Source organism: Elgaria multicarinata, chromosome 3 (genome assembly GCF_023053635.1).
Source record: "Elgaria multicarinata webbii isolate HBS135686 ecotype San Diego chromosome 3, rElgMul1.1.pri, whole genome shotgun sequence".
In the NCBI taxonomy this organism is placed as follows: domain Eukaryota; kingdom Metazoa; phylum Chordata; class Lepidosauria; order Squamata; family Anguidae; genus Elgaria; species Elgaria multicarinata.
The window spans coordinates 161617686-161634683 of NC_086173.1; the positions used below are offsets into that span (position 1 = coordinate 161617686).

At 43.1% G+C, this 16998-nt stretch overlaps 1 protein-coding gene across 1 annotated transcript; it reads left to right on the plus strand.

Moving 5' to 3' along the window:
- The first annotated feature begins 4675 nt into the window (after positions 1-4675).
- On the plus strand, positions 4676-12737 carry LOC134395696 (zinc finger protein 883-like). The gene is made up of 4 exons (XM_063121858.1): positions 4676-4753; positions 7041-7164; positions 8098-8310; positions 11308-12737. The coding sequence occupies exons 1-4, from the start codon at positions 4676-4678 to the stop codon at positions 12735-12737; spliced, it is 1845 nt and encodes a 614-aa protein (XP_062977928.1).
- The last annotated feature ends 4261 nt before the right edge of the window (positions 12738-16998 follow it).

A 16998-nucleotide genomic window follows, 5' to 3' on the forward strand; every position in this document is an offset into this window, starting at 1 on the left:
TCATTAGCTGTATTAATCATACTTTTTCATGAGATGTTTTTATTGCATAACTGTATTTTATCATTTTAGGGAAGTACTATAACCAGATATGTCACATGAATGCTGAGTTTGTAAAGATGATTTCAGAGTTCAGAAGTGACTGGAGAGCAAAGAATGTGCACACAGGGGATTCCTTACATATGCTTATTACGTGGGGAAACATTCCATTGTGTAGCCACCCTTATGATACATCTAAGTGTCCATACAGGAGAAAGACCACACAAGTGTACACACCATAGGGATTATTTGGATCCCAAATCAAGCCTCCATGAATGTGAGAGTAGACCTAGCAGGGAAATCTCTTCACTGTGTAAAGAAATGTTCAGATGCCAAACAAACCTTGCAATACTTTTTAATGATATCCATAAACTGGAGTTACCTTACAAATCTCCTCATTGTATGGCATGTTTTAATGATGGATTTAGCCTTCATGGAGTGTGCAGACAGAAACCCATCGCAGCCTGGAATCTAATCATATGTTTTCATGAGATGTTTTTATTGCTTACTGTATTTTATCATTTTAGAAAAGTACTATAGCCAGATATGTCGCATGAATGCTCAGTGGATCGAGATGATTTCAGAGTTCAAAATTTACTGGAGATCAAAGAATGTGCACACGGGGGATTCCTTACATATGGTTATTACGTGGGAAAACATTCACTTGTATAGCCAACCTTATGATACATCTAAGTGTCCACACAGGGGAAAGACCACACAAGTGTACACACCATAGGGATTATTTGGATCACAAATCAAGCCTCCATGAATTTGAGAGTAGACATAGCAGGGAAATCTCTTCACTGTTCAGAATGTGGTAAGAAGGGTTGTCTCAGGCACCCGACTGGATCCGAGGGTCCAATGGACACCTCCCGCATCCCCCCATGGACCTGGACGGGCGGCCACAGTATGTTTCCAGGCCCACAAGTCAAGCTCCTACATGGCCAGATGACCATCCAGACCCAGATGAGTTTTCCTGTCCTTAGTATGATTCAGTTTCGGCCCATATATTACTTCTCATCAAAAGATCCACATTTTAGTGGCTTCAATATGTGGCATTCCCTGCCTTGCATTCTGTGGCTCTATTAGATGTTTTAATGGGGTGGTTTTAATTACTTAATGATGCAATGTTGTCTATGTGCTTCACTGATGTTATTCCTTACATGTTTTATCTAAATGGTTTTTAGAGTATAATTGTACTGTACCATTTTATGATAATGTCCTTTGGGAGAAATTGGAGAAACAGAACTTTCCCCCTCTGCCAGAGAAATGACAACCAACATTGCTTTTCTTTTTTTGGACTCGAGAGCATTTCCAAGGCAGGAGCCATACCAAGAAAAGCTCAGGTGAGGGCTCTTCTGATGTTGTGGCCATGTTATAAAGGTTCATGTGGGGAATGCTGAATCCACCCACAGGAGCTGTTGAAATGGGAAACTGTTTCAGTCGCTGTTGCTGGTTTTTAGACGCCTTCTAAATCTTTTGATGTGTTTGAATACTAATAAAGTTGTGTGTGTGCATTTTCTCTGTTTCATAGTCTCCATTCTACTTTGCCTCCTTAAACAAGAATAGTCCTGCCTTGTATGTTTGGGCTTTCATTTTGTACAGAGTTCTGAGCCCCTTAACCGGAGGGAACGTGGTGGGATTTCATTCAGGGGAAAGAATGATTGGAGTGCATCTTCAACGCATTGAAGCCAAGGGTCATTTAGCACCTTTCCATCTTAGAGTGGGTGATGTCATGGACTGGCAATGAGTCAATGCCCTGTCTGCGCATTGAAGGGGAAACAGGCAAAATAATGTCTCTTCACTCCTTTTGGCTCTTTCCATTTGTTGGAAGACATTGGAAGTTGCAAGGAAGAGGGTCCATGGTGGGACTCCATTCTGGGGAAAGAACAGTTGAACAAGTATATTTGAAAAGGAAAGGGGTTTTACATCTGAACAGAATCAACACAGATACTTACTCTTCAAAACTGTAAGAGGCATAAGGTAAATATAATAACCAGGTTAAATTCAGACAGCTACACTGAGCCCTGATTCTATCCAAGTTTCTTTGCAGTAAGATCTTTTTTCCAAGGAGCCCAAAGTAGGATATAGGATTGCCCTACTCCAGTTTGTCCTCACAACAACCCTGTGAGGTGGGTCAGGCGGAGAGTCAGTGACTTGGCCAAAGTCTCCCAGTTAGCTTCATGGCCAAGTAAGTACTTGAACCTGGATCTTCTCCTTTTCAGCTACTACTCTAACCATTAGACCACAATGATTCCTGGGGTGTGATTACAAATTGAACCTTGATGTCATTGGATCATACATCTCTGAAGACAAACAATTGGGGGAAACTAAATGTGGTGGTGGTGGTGGGGAGGACTTCATGCTTTTTATTTGGACTTTGGTGCAGCACAGGATTAGCCACTGTGGGTAGAATCATAGAATAGTAAAGTTGGAAGGGGCCTATAAGGCCATTGAGTCCAATACCCTGCTCAAGGCAGGAATCCACCCTAAAGCATACCTGACAGATGGTTGTCCAGGTGCCTCTTGAAGGCCTCTAGGGTGGAAGACCCCACAACCTCCCTAGATAACTGGTTCCAATGTCGCACTGCTCTAACACTTAGGAAGTTTTTCCTGATGTCCAACCTGAATCTGGCTTCCTCTAACTGGAGATGCCGGTCTATTTCTTCTTGTATTAATTTATTGCATGTCAAGACCACCTTTCTAAAGTAACAAAAACAGGAAACTACCATGTTTAATATCATAAAGACATTACAAAAATGCATCTCAAACCCTCCTTCCTGAATGAAGAGAGAGTGGTGACATTGGTGCAAAGGGAGTTTGTTGCAGAAATTGGGAGGAAGCCGTTGTGCTACATGGACCTCGGTCTGATCCAGATTGATGTTCTCAACCTTCTTACAGAATAAGAGAACAATCAGTGAATGCTGAGCAACAAAGTTAATAGAAATCAAAAGAATGGGAATCAACCCATCAGCTGGTTTAGATCACATTTCTTAAGCCACTCTGGGGTTTTCTTGCACTGAACTCCATTTCCCAGTAGCCCTTGCAAGTCCCATATGAATGTCCCACAGCTGGGCCCATTTAACTGAGCCTGGTGCTCAGCTTGGAGCGAGAAGCAGAAGAGAAGGAATAAATCCCCACTCTGAAGGCCCAGCAAGCAGCGCGGGGAACTTGCGGCTCTCTGCATTCACTTTTCTGAGGATGAAGGTTATGTTTTCTTGATGTTCTACAGTCACTGATGCCTCTAGGTTTTTGAGGAGCTTTACAGAAGAACCGGCTCCCTCTGTGAGTCTACGTTCCTATTGCCAGTGTCACCAGTAACTCTTTCTCCTCCATCTCTTTCTCCTCATTGCTCTGAGTCTACGTTCTTATTGTCTACATTCTTATCTCTGAGTATATGTTCTTATTGCCAGTATTACCTGCAGTTGTTTTTCCTCATCACAACCACTTGCATCGTTGGCAGGCAGGGCATCAGTGGGCGAGAAGGCCATGGTGTCTTCTGCTCCTCCTTCTCAAGAGGCAGGTGAACAAGAAGGTTGCCAAGGTGAAGAGGAGGAACAGGTCCAGGGGGCTCTTGCCAGTGGTCCCTGCTGGGGGTGGGCCCTTGGCTGGTACTGGACCATGACTCCCCTTGACACCGCCCCTGTGTAAGATCATGGTTTGTGGAAATGGTTGATTGGAGTCATCCAAACAGAAAGGAGAGAGTATCCAAGGTCTGTGGTGGGGCTTCCAAAGGAATTGGTGTATTAAATCTGTCAGAGTAAAAAGAACACAGATGTGCCAAATTAAAGATTTAAACTTGGTTCTAGATTCAGTATGGGGTGGGGCATGGGGAGGGGGACGGGGACGGGGATTAAAGTATGTTGATCTCCTCCTGCCATGCTACATGAACATGCTTCAACAGATGCATGACTCATTATCAGGACTTGGCTGCTTTTCAGATGCCGGGTCTAAAGAAATGGAAAAATATGAGGCTGAATGGCTCTGAAATCCAAATGGGCAGTCTGTGACAATTTCAAGTAGAGCATATCAGAATTAAGAGAAAAACTGAGAATTGCAGCACATTTTGAGAACAATCAGGGCACCGTTATGTCTCTTTAGGCCACAGTGCAAAACTCTAACTTACATGTCTTCCTTTGTAGCAGGGCGTTCCTGGTATTTAATAGCACAGAGATGAGCTGGTGAATGTAGCAGGTGGTGTTTGGTTCTGCATTCATTTTGCCAGAGTTGATTGAGGGATGACATTGGCTTCTACATTTGTTGCAGGATTTGTTGGGTGAAGAGCTGTTTGAGCTTTAGGAGGAGTTTATAAGCAAGGAATGGTCTACTATACAAGACAATGAAAATATGTATTAACAAAAGAGCAGTGATGCTTGAAATAATTAAATGGAGAGGAACAGGACCGTGGAAGCTATACTGAGATCATTGAAAAAACAGAGAAGGAATACGAACGGGATGATGATGATGATGATGAATCCCAAATTTGCAACTTATTTGTTTTGCTTCCAGGAAGGATCGTTCATATTGGTTCTGATTCTGATTTCCGTCCCCTTTACCCAAGGCTATAGTTGAGCACACCAATCTAAATGACCATCCTTCTAGTCATCTATAGTGCGAGACTATTTTTGTGAAGTGACCCATGGAGCACAGAAAGTCCACAGGCAAAAGATCAGAGGAAAGATCAGAAGGGGCAGAAGAAGAACCCAATGAAACTCAGGCAAGAATGATTTCAGTATGGTTCTATAAATAAATAATAATAATAATAATAATAGTAATGGGTTATCAGTTGAGATGTTGTCGGTGTTATCACCAAGACATTGAGCTAATGGCTCGTTATTTTAATTGTGGAATGATAGTGACCAGTGTGGCCGGTTCTAACCAAAACCTATAATCTGAAATTGGGCCAGATTGGGTGTGGGTAATTGGTTGGATGAATGGAGTGTGTGAGTTTCTGAATGGTTGAGGTTATGTTTCAGATGTGAGTAGGAACTGAGAGTGTGTGGACCATTCTGGTGTTGTAAGGATGTGCTCAGAAAACTCTGACACTGCAATCCATGGAGGTGGTACCTCGATTCCAGTGACTTGTGCCAGAAGGAGATATAACAGCAGAATGGGTTTTGGGGTTTGGGCATCAGGGTAGAATGGGTTACATATGTTTACATACACTTCCAATATTGCTTGCTGTGAAATTTGAGCAAACGCCAGAATTCCTTTTCCGCAGTTGAGCATATAAAAGAAGATGTTTGTGTAAGAATTATTACTACAATTCAATCTGACGGATATTTTTTTTCTATACTGAAGCTTGAGCAGTATAGAAAACTTTGAAAGGTCAAAAATTGTCAGAGCTTGAGCTTTAATAGCGAGTTGAGCCCGCTCTCGGACCTTATTATTATTATTATTATTATTATTATTATTATTATTATTTATATAGCACCATCGATGTACATGGTGCTGTACAGATAACACAGTAAATAGCAAGACCCTGCCGCATAGGCTTACAATCTAATAAAGTTGTAGTAAACAATAAGGAGGGAAAGAGAATGCAAACAGGCATAGGGAAGTGTAAACAGGCACCGGGAAGGGTGAAGCTAACAGTATAGAGTCAGAACAAACTCAAAGTTTAAAAGCTATAGGGAAAAGAAAAGTTTTTAGCTGTGTTTTAAAAGCTGTGATTGAGTTGGTAGTTCTCAGGTGTTCTGGAAGAGCATTCCAGGCATGAGGGGCAGCAGAGGAAAATGGGCGAAGCCGAGCAAGGGAAGTAGAGACCCTTGGGCAGGCAAGAAGCATGGCATCAGAGGAGCGAAGAGCACGAGCGGGGCAATAGTGTGAGATGAGAGAGGAGAGATAGGCAGGAGCTAGACCGTGAAAAGCTTTGAAGGTCAACAGGAGAAGTTTATATTGGATTCTGGAATGAATTGGGAGCCAATGAAGAGATTTCAGAAGCGGAGTGACATGGTCAGAGCGGCGGGCCAGGAAGATGATCTTAGCGGCAGAGTGGTGGACAGAGACCAGCGGACTGATGTGAGATGAGGGGAGGCCAGAGAGGAGGAGGTTGCAGTAGTCCAACCGAGAGATAACCAGTGCGTGAACGAGACCTGACATGTAGGTCGACAGAGATGGTGGTGGAGCTAGTGGACAACCATCTAAACTGGCCGTAGTGGTGGAGTAGAAATGACCAAAGGAGAAGCCAGGTTTTAAAATGTGGGGGAAGAGGCAAGAAGGTGGACTTGGGCCTGACGAGAATGTCGTTCACTGGCAATAGGTGTGAGGAAGAAAGCACTGAAAGCCCTCCATTGCATTGAAGGAAAGTTACCTCCATACAGCTTCTGCATGACAGACATAGCCGGAATCAAAGAACCATAGGTGTGCACACATGGTGTGCCAGGTGTACCCAGGAACAGCCTAATGTCCTTGGATACACCTGCAATTTCCTGCACATTGAAGGAGGAAGCAAATGCGCTTTTCAGTGACTCCTGAAAGTGTTGAATTCCCCCGGAGGCCGCCATTACTATATCAGGGGGAATTACACATTTTCTGGAGGCCCCTTCAATGCCCTGATTGGAGCCGAGGAGGAGATAGCTCACTTTCTGGGGCCTCCAGAAAGTGCGTAATCCCGCACCACCACCATGCCAACGGCAACTGCCTTTAGTATGGTTGGGTAGAATTACGCACTTTCGTGAGGCCCTGCAAAGTGTGATTTCTTGCCTCCATACGGGGGAGGGGGGGGAGAAAGCGTGCTTTCCCTTCCTCTGCTCCTATCTGGGCCTTTAAGGGTGCGCCCTGTTAAGAAATGTGCTGGACAACCATCTGTCAGGGATGGTTTAGGGTGGATTCCTGCATTGAGGAGGGGGTTGGACTCAATGGCCTTGTAGGTCCCTTCCAACTCTGCTATTCTATGATTCTATGATTAGTATATATAGATATAAATTGGAATATGCAGATTAGGCCTTATATCATCAGGCACTATCACCCTAACCTGAAAGGGCTCCTCTCTTTGGTTTCAGGGAGAATTTGAAGAGATGGCTGAGAGGTCTTCTGTATCAAGCCAGACTGTGTCTGATGATGAGGAGAGTGCATGGCGGACAGAATCGGAGGAGGAAGATGAAGATGCTGAGGCCGGACCATCAGGTAAGGGGGTGATTGGTATGCCTTTTTGTGCCTGGGTTCTGGATTGCCCTGAGCCTCCCTTCAGGGCTGGATTCAGCTCTAGTGCTTTCTCTCCCTTCAGGAAGCTCTGGGATAGTTAGCTTCAGAATATTTATTTCCCAGCCTTTGATATCCTGACTATAACAGGCCTCTCTGACCACTCATAAAAGTTATGCTCCACTCCTTTTTGAGTTGGACCCTTCCATTGCATAATTGTCATCGTCGTCACATATTTATTTGTTACCTGCCTCCCCCTTCAGATGGAGGCGGGGTACAACATAAATGCAAATGCTATAAAATACATATAATTAAAACATTTAAAACTAATACATTATTAAAAGCAGCACATTATGAAAAGGGCATCTTAAAATTCAACTGGCCTGCTGGAAGAGATCAGTCTTTATGGCTTTCTTAAATTCCTGAAGACTGTTAAGTTGACGAATCTCTCCCGCCAGGTCGTTCCATAATCTGGGAGCGGCAGAAGAAAAGATAACAGTTGTCCGTCTTGTTTTTGTTGACTGGAGTAAATTCTTCGCAGAGAACCTGAGTGTGTGGGGTAAGGTTGTATGGGAGAAGGTGATCCCGCAGGTAGCCTGGACCCAACCAAGTAGGGCTTCAAAGGTGATAACCACACTTTATATTTTGCCCGGAAACTAATTGACAGCCAGTGAAGAGATTTTAAGACTGGCGTAATGTGGTCACCCCTAGGTGTACCGGTGACCATGCCATTTTCAGTCCAATTGGGACACAAACAGGAAAGGAAGGGGCTAGGCCGGGGCTTTCAGGACATGGTTGTGCAATGTGGCTGAGTCCTGGGTAGGGGAATCTCTATAGCCAACAAATAGATGACGAGAGACGACTGGGAGAAAAATGGGCCACAATATGAGTCCTTTGCATTGAACTTTTCCCATGCAGGGGGCAGGAAACAATCCCAGAAAGTTGGGGAAAAGCAGCACGTCGGAAGGAAACCCACCCAGCAGAGGAAGCAGAGGAAGAACCCGTTTCTTGTGGGGAAGTACACAAGGCATCTAGTGAACACCATCAGACCTACACATTGGAGGAAGAAGATTTTATTCCACATGAAGATGCATCATCATTCTCTGAAGATTGATCCCCAAGAGCGGTCAGGTAAAGCTACCCACGTTGACTTCTGTTTACCTTTTCTTAACAGATAATAAAGCAACTAAAATTGTCTCTAGCTTTCTTAATTTAAAAACTGCCTTTGATCTGTGCTACTGTGGTTTCCTTACTTCTCCATCAAAAAAGATGGATGAGGGGGTGGACCAGGATCTCTTCTTGATTCTCCCAGATTGCAGGTCACGGAATAACAGTCTCAAGTTACAGGAAGCCAGATTCTGGCTGGACATCAGGAAAAACTTCCTGACTGTTAGAGCAGTATGACAATGGAACCAGTTACCTAGGTGAGTCGTGGGCTCTCCCACACTAGAGGCCTTCAAGAGGCAGCTGGACAACCATCTTTCAAGTATGCTTTAGGGTGGATTCCTGCATTGAGAAGCGGTTTGGACTTCATGGCCTCATTGAACTCTACTATTCTATGATTCTATGAAATACAGGGGAAAAAGAGAAAAGCTTGTGAGATCACATTAGTCATCAGTAAAGAAACTAGATGATAGAAGAAAGTAGATGTTCCCATTCCTTGTGTGGAGGCTGATTCAGAGCTTCAGATTTAGCCACAATGTGCTGCTTAAGACTCTGGACCTGATGTTAGATTCAGAAAGTCAATTTTTTCAGATTTTACATTTTGTCTATTCATTTACATTAGAAATAAGAAAGTAGTATAATTATTATCATTATTTATTACATTTCTACTCCACCCCATAGCCAAAACTATCTGGATGGTTTACAAAGTTTAAAACATTAAAGAAAAGGTGATAACTTCTTCAGTTTTTATGACAAACGCATGACATTTGGAGACCTCGGCAACCACCACCCTTTCTCTCCTCTGCAGTTTTGTACTAGCCGCAGGGAAAAAAATATTGTTTTTCAAGGAAATCTATCAAAGCGAATAGCTACATTTTTTTTGTGCTTCCACAAAATATGTGGACCTCATCAACCTCCTGGCCTTTACCTTCTCCTCACTTTTGTACTAGCCACAGGTGTTATTTGTTTTTGTTTTTTGTTTTGTTAAGAAAATGTGTCAAAGCAAAGAGCTATTGGGGGGGGGGCTTCCACAGAAGTGCATGAAATTTGGGGATATGTCAGCCCCTATGACTGTGACTGAATCTCCCCAATTTCTGTCAGTTAAGTCAAGTGGTTTTTGTGCTACCCATATATATTTTTTCCTTTTTGCAAAACTAAAATAAAAGGTAAAAATCTGTCATACCTCACAGAGATCCTAATCAGAAGATATTTAATGTGGCAATTTGAGGTCACTATCCCAAGTCTCTGGTATAGATTTTTATATATATTTTGATGTACACCAAGCCATTTTAGAGAGAACGTGTGGTGTAGTGGCTAAGGTGTTGGGCTGGGAGTTGGGAGAGCCAGTCCCCACTCAGCCGTGGAAACCCACTGGGTGACTTTGGGCCAGTGACAGACTCTCAGTTCAACCCACCTCACAGGGTTCTTGTTGTGAGGATAACATGGAGACGAGGAGGTTTATGTATGCCGCTATGTGTTCCTTGGAGGAAAAAAGGTGGGATATAAATGTAATGAATAAATAAACTCTCAACAGGTAAAAACAAGCCACAGGAACAAGTTAAAATAAAACTAAGGGCCCTCTTACAGGGAGCGAAGTCACCAGCAGTACCAGCCAGCTACCATTCAGGTGAGCACATTCAAGGCTGGCACAGTCCCTCTGACAGTGGAGGAACCATGCATTGCAGCATTTGTGGCAGAAGCTAGCAGAGGAGGAGGACAGCAGCAGCAAGGAGGGCACCATGTGGACCTCATGTGGGCAGGGTGGCTGGCAGAGAGGCAGCTATTATGCTATCAGCCCATGGCATTGAAGTCACCAAGCCCAACTTCATTAACCACTCCTCCTGCCAGGATGCTGCTGATCCCACCACTGCCTAGCCTATGCCCACCTCTTCCTCTACCAAGAGCAACACCGTGGGTGGTGTTATCTGTAAGATGCTCCATATGTGTACTGTGTAGTGCTTTGTCCCACAGTATATACTGGACTGTGTCTGTACTCTGTTGGCCACACACTCTTTGCTTGTGCACAATGATGTGTGTGCTGCCCTCACAAAGCTCAACCGCGAGACCAAAACAAAGCAGATACAGAAACAAAGGCAAAATCTAGGCCACACCGGATGTGCTTTGAAAACTGTATCTGGAGCGTGTCCTCTGCCCCAACAGTTCTTACTACTGTTATAAACTGTTTTAAACCAGTAGTGTAGATCCTGCCAAAGAACCTTACCTAAACAACTATAGGACTGGGTTTCAGGGAAATGACACTGACACTAACTATTTATCTAAAGTCTAATGGAAGAGATTTTTTTAAAGAAAAACTAATTAGAATATAGATGAAGAATTGAAACATTGGAAGCAAACGAATATTAATTCAGAAAGGTGGTGACTGGAGTGCCAAAGAGCAAGCACTAAACCAAGCAAGGAATCTTGAAGAAGGATCTAAGGGAAAGTGAAGAACAAAAAATTACATTTGAGAAGTGTTGGGTAGATACGAAGAACAAGTCAAGCTGCACTAGCACAATCGAATAAAATAGAAATCCCATCCTCCTTCCAACTCTTGCTCACACTGGGAAACAAAAGCAGAATCTCCTGTTACAGACAACCCCTCCTCCACCACTGTGATAGGAGACTGCTGGATTAAACATTCAGCCCTACGGGCCCCAAGAGATCTCTCAGGCCAAGGCTCAGTTCCCCCTTCCCAACTCCTCCTCTTGCCTTGCCTAATCTTAAACAAATCATTACATTTCCCAAACAGGCTGCCTGGGATTCAGATTCAAATTTCCTAGATAGGCTGTCAGTCCTTGAGCGATTCGGATTGGTTTGACACACTTCGGACTGATTTCGACCTATCCGGATCTGATTCAGATCCAGACCATTTTGGTCCAAATTATTCTGCTTCGGTTTTGGGATTCGGATTCAGAACTGGAGTAGTACGCAGTCCTAATGTTTTCTCTTATTTTTTTCCATCAGGTGCTGTGCAGGAGACTGTTGACAAAGGAGAAGAACCTAGTACATCAGAAGGAGGACCAAGGGAGGAAGAGGTGGAAGAGGTTTTGACCAATCAGGACAGATCCACAAGGAAGAAGGAAAATTATACGAAGGACAAACCCATTTCATCTCAGAGCGGGGTCCACCTTGAGCAAGAAGAACAAACAGGAGAGAGAGACAGAAAGCATCTTGATGCTCATCTCAGAATCCACACAGAGGATAAAACCAGTCAAAGCTCAGAGACAGTGAAAAGTGACTGTCTGAGTGATCCAGTGCTTGACACAGAGGGGAAAAGTCACACATGTTTGGAGTGTGGAAAGAGCTTCACACGGAGCTTACAACTTACAAGACATCAACAACTAATTCATTCTGAGGAGGAACAGTATATCTGTACAAGATGTGGAAAAAGCTTCCAAAAACAAGAAAATCTCATAGCACATCAAAAATGCCATACGAGGGGGATGCCCTTTAAATGTTCAAGCTGTGAAAAATGCTTCAGGTATAGATCAGCCCTTACAAGACATGAAATAATTCACACAGGGGAGAAACCCTTTAAATGCTCACGCTGTGAAAAATGCTTTAGTGATAGATCAAACCTTACCAAACATGAAAGAATTCACACAGTAGAGAAACCCTTTAAATGCTCAAGATGTGAAAAATGCTACAGTGATAGATCAGCCCTTACCAAACATGAAAGAATTCACACAGGAGAAAAACGCTTTAAATGCTCAAGCTGTGAAAAACGCTTCAGGTATAGATCAGGCGTTATCAAACATGAAAGAATTCACACAGGAGAGAAACCCTTTAAATGCTCACGCTGTGAAAAATGCTTTAGTGATAAATCAGCCCTTACCAAACATAAAAGAATTCACACAGGGGAGAAACCCTTTCAATGTTTCACATGTGGAAAACGCTTCAATGAAAGCCCAGCCCTTACTAAACATGAAAGAATTCACACAGGAGAGAAACCCTTTAAATGCACAAACTGTGAAAAATGCTTTATTGATAAATCAGCCCTTACCAGACATGAAAGAATTCACACAGAACAGAAACCATATAAGTGTAACGAATGTGGAAAGAGCTTTACTGTTAGCTCCAGCCTTAAGTTACATAAACAAATTCACTCAAGAGTGAAACCCTATACATGCGAAGTATGTGGAAAGAAGTTCAATCAGAGAGCATCCCTCATCAAACATCAGAAGTGCCATTCACAGGAGAAACCCTACAAATGCAAAGAATGTGGAAAGTGTTTTCCTCAGAGCTCATCCCTTACTAGACATGAAAGAATTCACACAGGAGAGAAACCTTATCAATGTTCTGTGTGCAGTGAAACATTCCGTCTCAGGGAACAGCTTGTTAGACATCAAAAAACTCATACACAGGAGGAGACTCATAGACAGGAGACTCCCTAGAAATGTTCAGTGTGTAAAGAAATGTTCAGATGCCAAACAAACCTTGCAATACTTTTTAATGATGTCCATAAACTGGAGTGACTGTACAAATCTCCTCATTGTATGGCATGTTTTGATGATGGATTGAGCCTTCATGGAGTCTGCAGACAGAAACCCCATCATAGCCTGGAATCTAATCGTACTTTTTCATGAGATGTTTTTATTGCTTACTGTATTTTATCATTTTAGGAAAGTACTATAGCCAGAAATTTCACATGAATGCTCAGTGGATCGAGATGATTTCAGAGTTCAAAATTTACTGGAGAGCAAAGAATGTGCACACAGGGGATTCCTTACATAAGCTTATTACTGGGAAAACATTCACTTGTACAGCCAACCTTATGATACAGCTCAGTGTCCATACAGGGGAAAGACCACACAAGTGTACACACCATAGGGATTATTTGGATCACAAATCAAGCCTCCATGTATTTGACAGTAGAAATAGCAGGGAAATCTCTTCACTGTTCAGAATGTGGTAAGAAGGGTTGTCTCAGGCACCCGACTGGATCCGAGGGTCCAAAGGACACCTCCCGCATACCCCCATGGACCCGGACGGGCGGCCGCAGTAGGTTTCAAGGCCCACAAGTCAAGCACCTGCATTGTTAGATGACCACCCAGATGAGTTTTCCTGTCCTTAGTATGATTCAGTTTCGGGCCATATATTACTTCTCATCAAACAATCCACATTTTAGTGGCTTCAATATGTGGCATTCCCTGCCTCGCATTCTGTGGCTGTATTAGATGTTTTAATGCGATGGTTTTATTTACTTAATGATGCAATGTTGTCTATGTGCTTCACTGATGTTATTCCTTACATGTTTTATCTAAATGGTTTTAAGAGTGTAATTGTACTGTACCATTTTATCATAATGTCCTTTGGGAGAAACTGGAGAAATAGAACTTTCCCCCTCTGCCAGAGAAATGACAACCAATGTTGCTTTTCTTTTCTTTTTCTTTTTTTGAACACGAGAGCATTTCCAAGGCAGGAGCCATACCAAGAAAAGCTCAGGTTAGATTGAGGGCTCTTCTGACGTTGTGGCCATGTTATAAAGGTTCATGTGGGGAATGCTGAATCCACCCACAGGAGATATTGAGATGTGAAATGTTTTAAAGGCTGTTGAAATGGGAAACTGGTACAGTCACTGTTGCTGGTAATACTAATAAAGTTGTGTGTGCATTTTCTCTGTTTCATAGTCTTGATTCTACTTTGCCTCCTTAAACAAGAATGATCCTGCCTTGTACGTTTGGGCTATCATTTTGTACAGAGTTCTGAGCCCCTTAACCGGAGGGAATGTGGTGGGATTTAATTCTGGGGAAAGAACAGTTGGAGTGCATCTTCAAAGCATTGAAGCCAAGGGTCATTTAGCATCTTTCCAGCTTGGAATGGGTGATGTCATGGACTGGCAATGAGTCAATGCCCTGTCTGCGCATTGAAGGGGAAACAGGCAAAATAATATCTCTTCACTCCTTTTGGCTCTTTCCATTTGTTGAAAGACATTGGAAGTTGCAAGGAAGAGGGTTTTACATCTGAACAGAATCAACACAGATACTTACTCTTCAAAACTGTAAGAGGCATAAGGTAAATACAATAACCAGGTTAAATTCAAACAGCTACACTGAGCCCTGATTCTATCCAGCTTTCTTTGCAGTAAGATCTTTTTTCCAAGGAGCCCAAAGTAGGATATAGGATTGCCCTACTCCAGTTTGTCCTCACAATAACCCAGTGACTCGGCCAAAATTGGGAGAAAGTGGGAAGGACCTTACTGTGTTGTACTTGTAAGTCATTCTGCTGTGAAGTTGTTGGGGACACATAAATGGACACATTGTTCTAGAATAAACTTCATGGCCAACTAAGTGAGCTTCATGGCCAACTAAGTACTTGAACCTGGATCTTCTCCTTTTGAGCTACTACTCTAACCATTAGACCACAATGATTCCGGAGGTGTGATTACAAATCGAACCTTGATGTCATTGGATCATACATCTCTGAAGACAAGCAATTGGGGGAAACTAAATGTGGTGGTGGTGGTGGGGAGGACTTCATGCTTTTTATTTGGACTTTGGTGTAGCACAGGATTAGCCACTGTGGGTAGAATCATAGAATAGTAAAGTTGGAAGGGGCCTATAAGGCCATTGAGTCCAACACCCTGCTCAAGGCAGGAATCCACCCTAAAGCATACCTGACAGATGGTTGTCCAGGTGCCTCTTGAAGTCCTCTAGTGTGGGAGAGCCCACAACCTCCCTAGATAACTGGTTCCAATGTCGCACTGCTCTAACACTTAGGAAGTTTTTCCTGATGTCCAACCTGAATCTGGCTTCCTCTAACTGGAGATGCCGGTCTATTTCTTCTTGTATTAATTTATTGCATGTCAAGACCACCTTTCTAAAGTAACAAAAACAGGAAACTACCATGTTTAATATCATAAAGACATTACAAAAATGCATCTCAAACCCTCCTTCCTGAATGAAGAGAGAGTGGTGACATTGGTGCAAAGGGAGTTTGTTGCAGAAATTGGGAGGAAGCCGTTGTGCTACATGGACCTCGGTCTGATCCAGATTGATGTTCTCAACCTTCTTACAGAATAAGAGAACAATCAGTGAATGCTGAGCAACAAAGTTAATAGAAATCAAAAGAATGGGAATCAACCCATCAGCTGGTTTAGATCACATTTCTTAAGCCACTCTGGGGGGTTTCTTGCACTGAACTCCATTTCCCAGTAGCCCTTGCAAGTCCCATATGAATGTCCCACAGCTGGGCCCATTTAACTGAGCCTGGTGCTCAGCTTGGAGCGAGAAGCAGAAGAGAAGGAATAAATCCCCACTCTGAAGGCCCAGCAAGCAGGGCGGGGAACTTGCGGCTCTCTGCATTCACTTTTCTGAGGATGAAGGTTATGTTTTCTTGATGTTCTACAGTCACTGATGCCTCTAGGTTTTTGAGGAGCTTTACAGAAGAACTGGCTCCCTCTGTGAGTCTACATTCCTATTGCCAGTGTCACCAGCAACTCTTTCTCCTCCATCTCTTTCTCCTCATTGCTTTGAGTCTACGTTCTTATTGTCTACATTCTTATCTCTGAGTATATGTTCTTATTGCCAGTATTACCTGCAGTTGTTTTTCCTCATCACAACCACTTGCATCATTGGCAGGCAGGGCATCAGTGGGCGAGAAGGCCATGGTGTCTTCTGCTCCTCTTTCTCAAGAGGCAGGTGAACAAGAAGGTTGCCAAGGTGAAGAGGAGGAACAGGTCCAGGGGGCTCTTGCCAGTGGTCCCTGCTGGGGGTGGGCCCTTGGCTGGTACTGGACCATGCCTCCCCTTGACACCGCCCCTGTGTAAGATCATGGTTTGTGGAAATGGTTGATTGGAGTCTTCCAAACAGAAAGGAGTGAGTATCCAAGGTCTGTGGTGGGGCTTCCAAAGGAATTGGTGTATTAAATCAGTCAGAGTAAGAAGACCACAGATGTGCCAATCTAAAGATTTAAAATTGCTTCTAGATTCAGTACGGGTGGGGTGGGGCTGGGGGAGGGGGAGGGGGATTAAAGTATGTTGATCTCCTCCTGCCAAACTACATGAACATGCTTCAACAGATGCATGAATCGTAATTAGGACTTGGCTGCTTTTCATACGGACCATCTAAAGAAATGGAAAAATATGAGGCTGAATAGCTATGAAATCCAAAAGGGCAGTCTGTAACCATTTCAAGTATGGCATATCAAAAATAAGAGAAAACTGACAATTGCAGCATGTTTTAAGAACAATCAGGGCACCGTTATCTCTCTTTAGGCCACAGTGCAAAAATCAAACTTACATGTCTTCCTTTGCAGCAGGGTGTTGCTGGCATTTTATAGCACAGAGATGAGCAGGTGCATGTAACAGGTGATGTTTGGTCCTGCATTCATCTTGCCAGAGTTTATTGGGGGATGACATTGGCGTCTAGATTTGTTGGGTGAAGAACTGTTTGAGCTTTAGGAGGTGTCTGTAGCAAGGACTGGTCTACTATATGAAAATACTACTATATGTCTACTATAATACTTGAAATAATTAAATGGAAAGGAACAGGACTGTGGAAGCTGTACTGAAATTCTTGGAAAAAGAAAGGAGGAATATGAATCAGATGATGGTGATGGTGATGATTATGATGATAAATCCCAATTTCCAAGTGCAATTTATTTCTTTTTCTTCCAGGAAGGATCATTTTTATTGATTTCAATTTCCATCTCTTT

Bases quoted from the DNA above. Each gene is read 5' to 3' on its own strand.
- LOC134395696 (XM_063121858.1), top strand. From the start codon at position 4,676: ATGGAGCACAGAAAGTCCACAGGCAAAAGATCAGAGGAAAGATCAGAA. The intron at 4,754-7,040 runs GCAAGAATGATT...CTTTGGTTTCAG, and splicing joins AAGAACCCAATGAAACTCAG to GGAGAATTTGAAGAGATGGC. The intron at 8,311-11,307 runs GTAAAGCTACCC...TTTTTCCATCAG, and splicing joins TGATCCCCAAGAGCGGTCAG to GTGCTGTGCAGGAGACTGTT.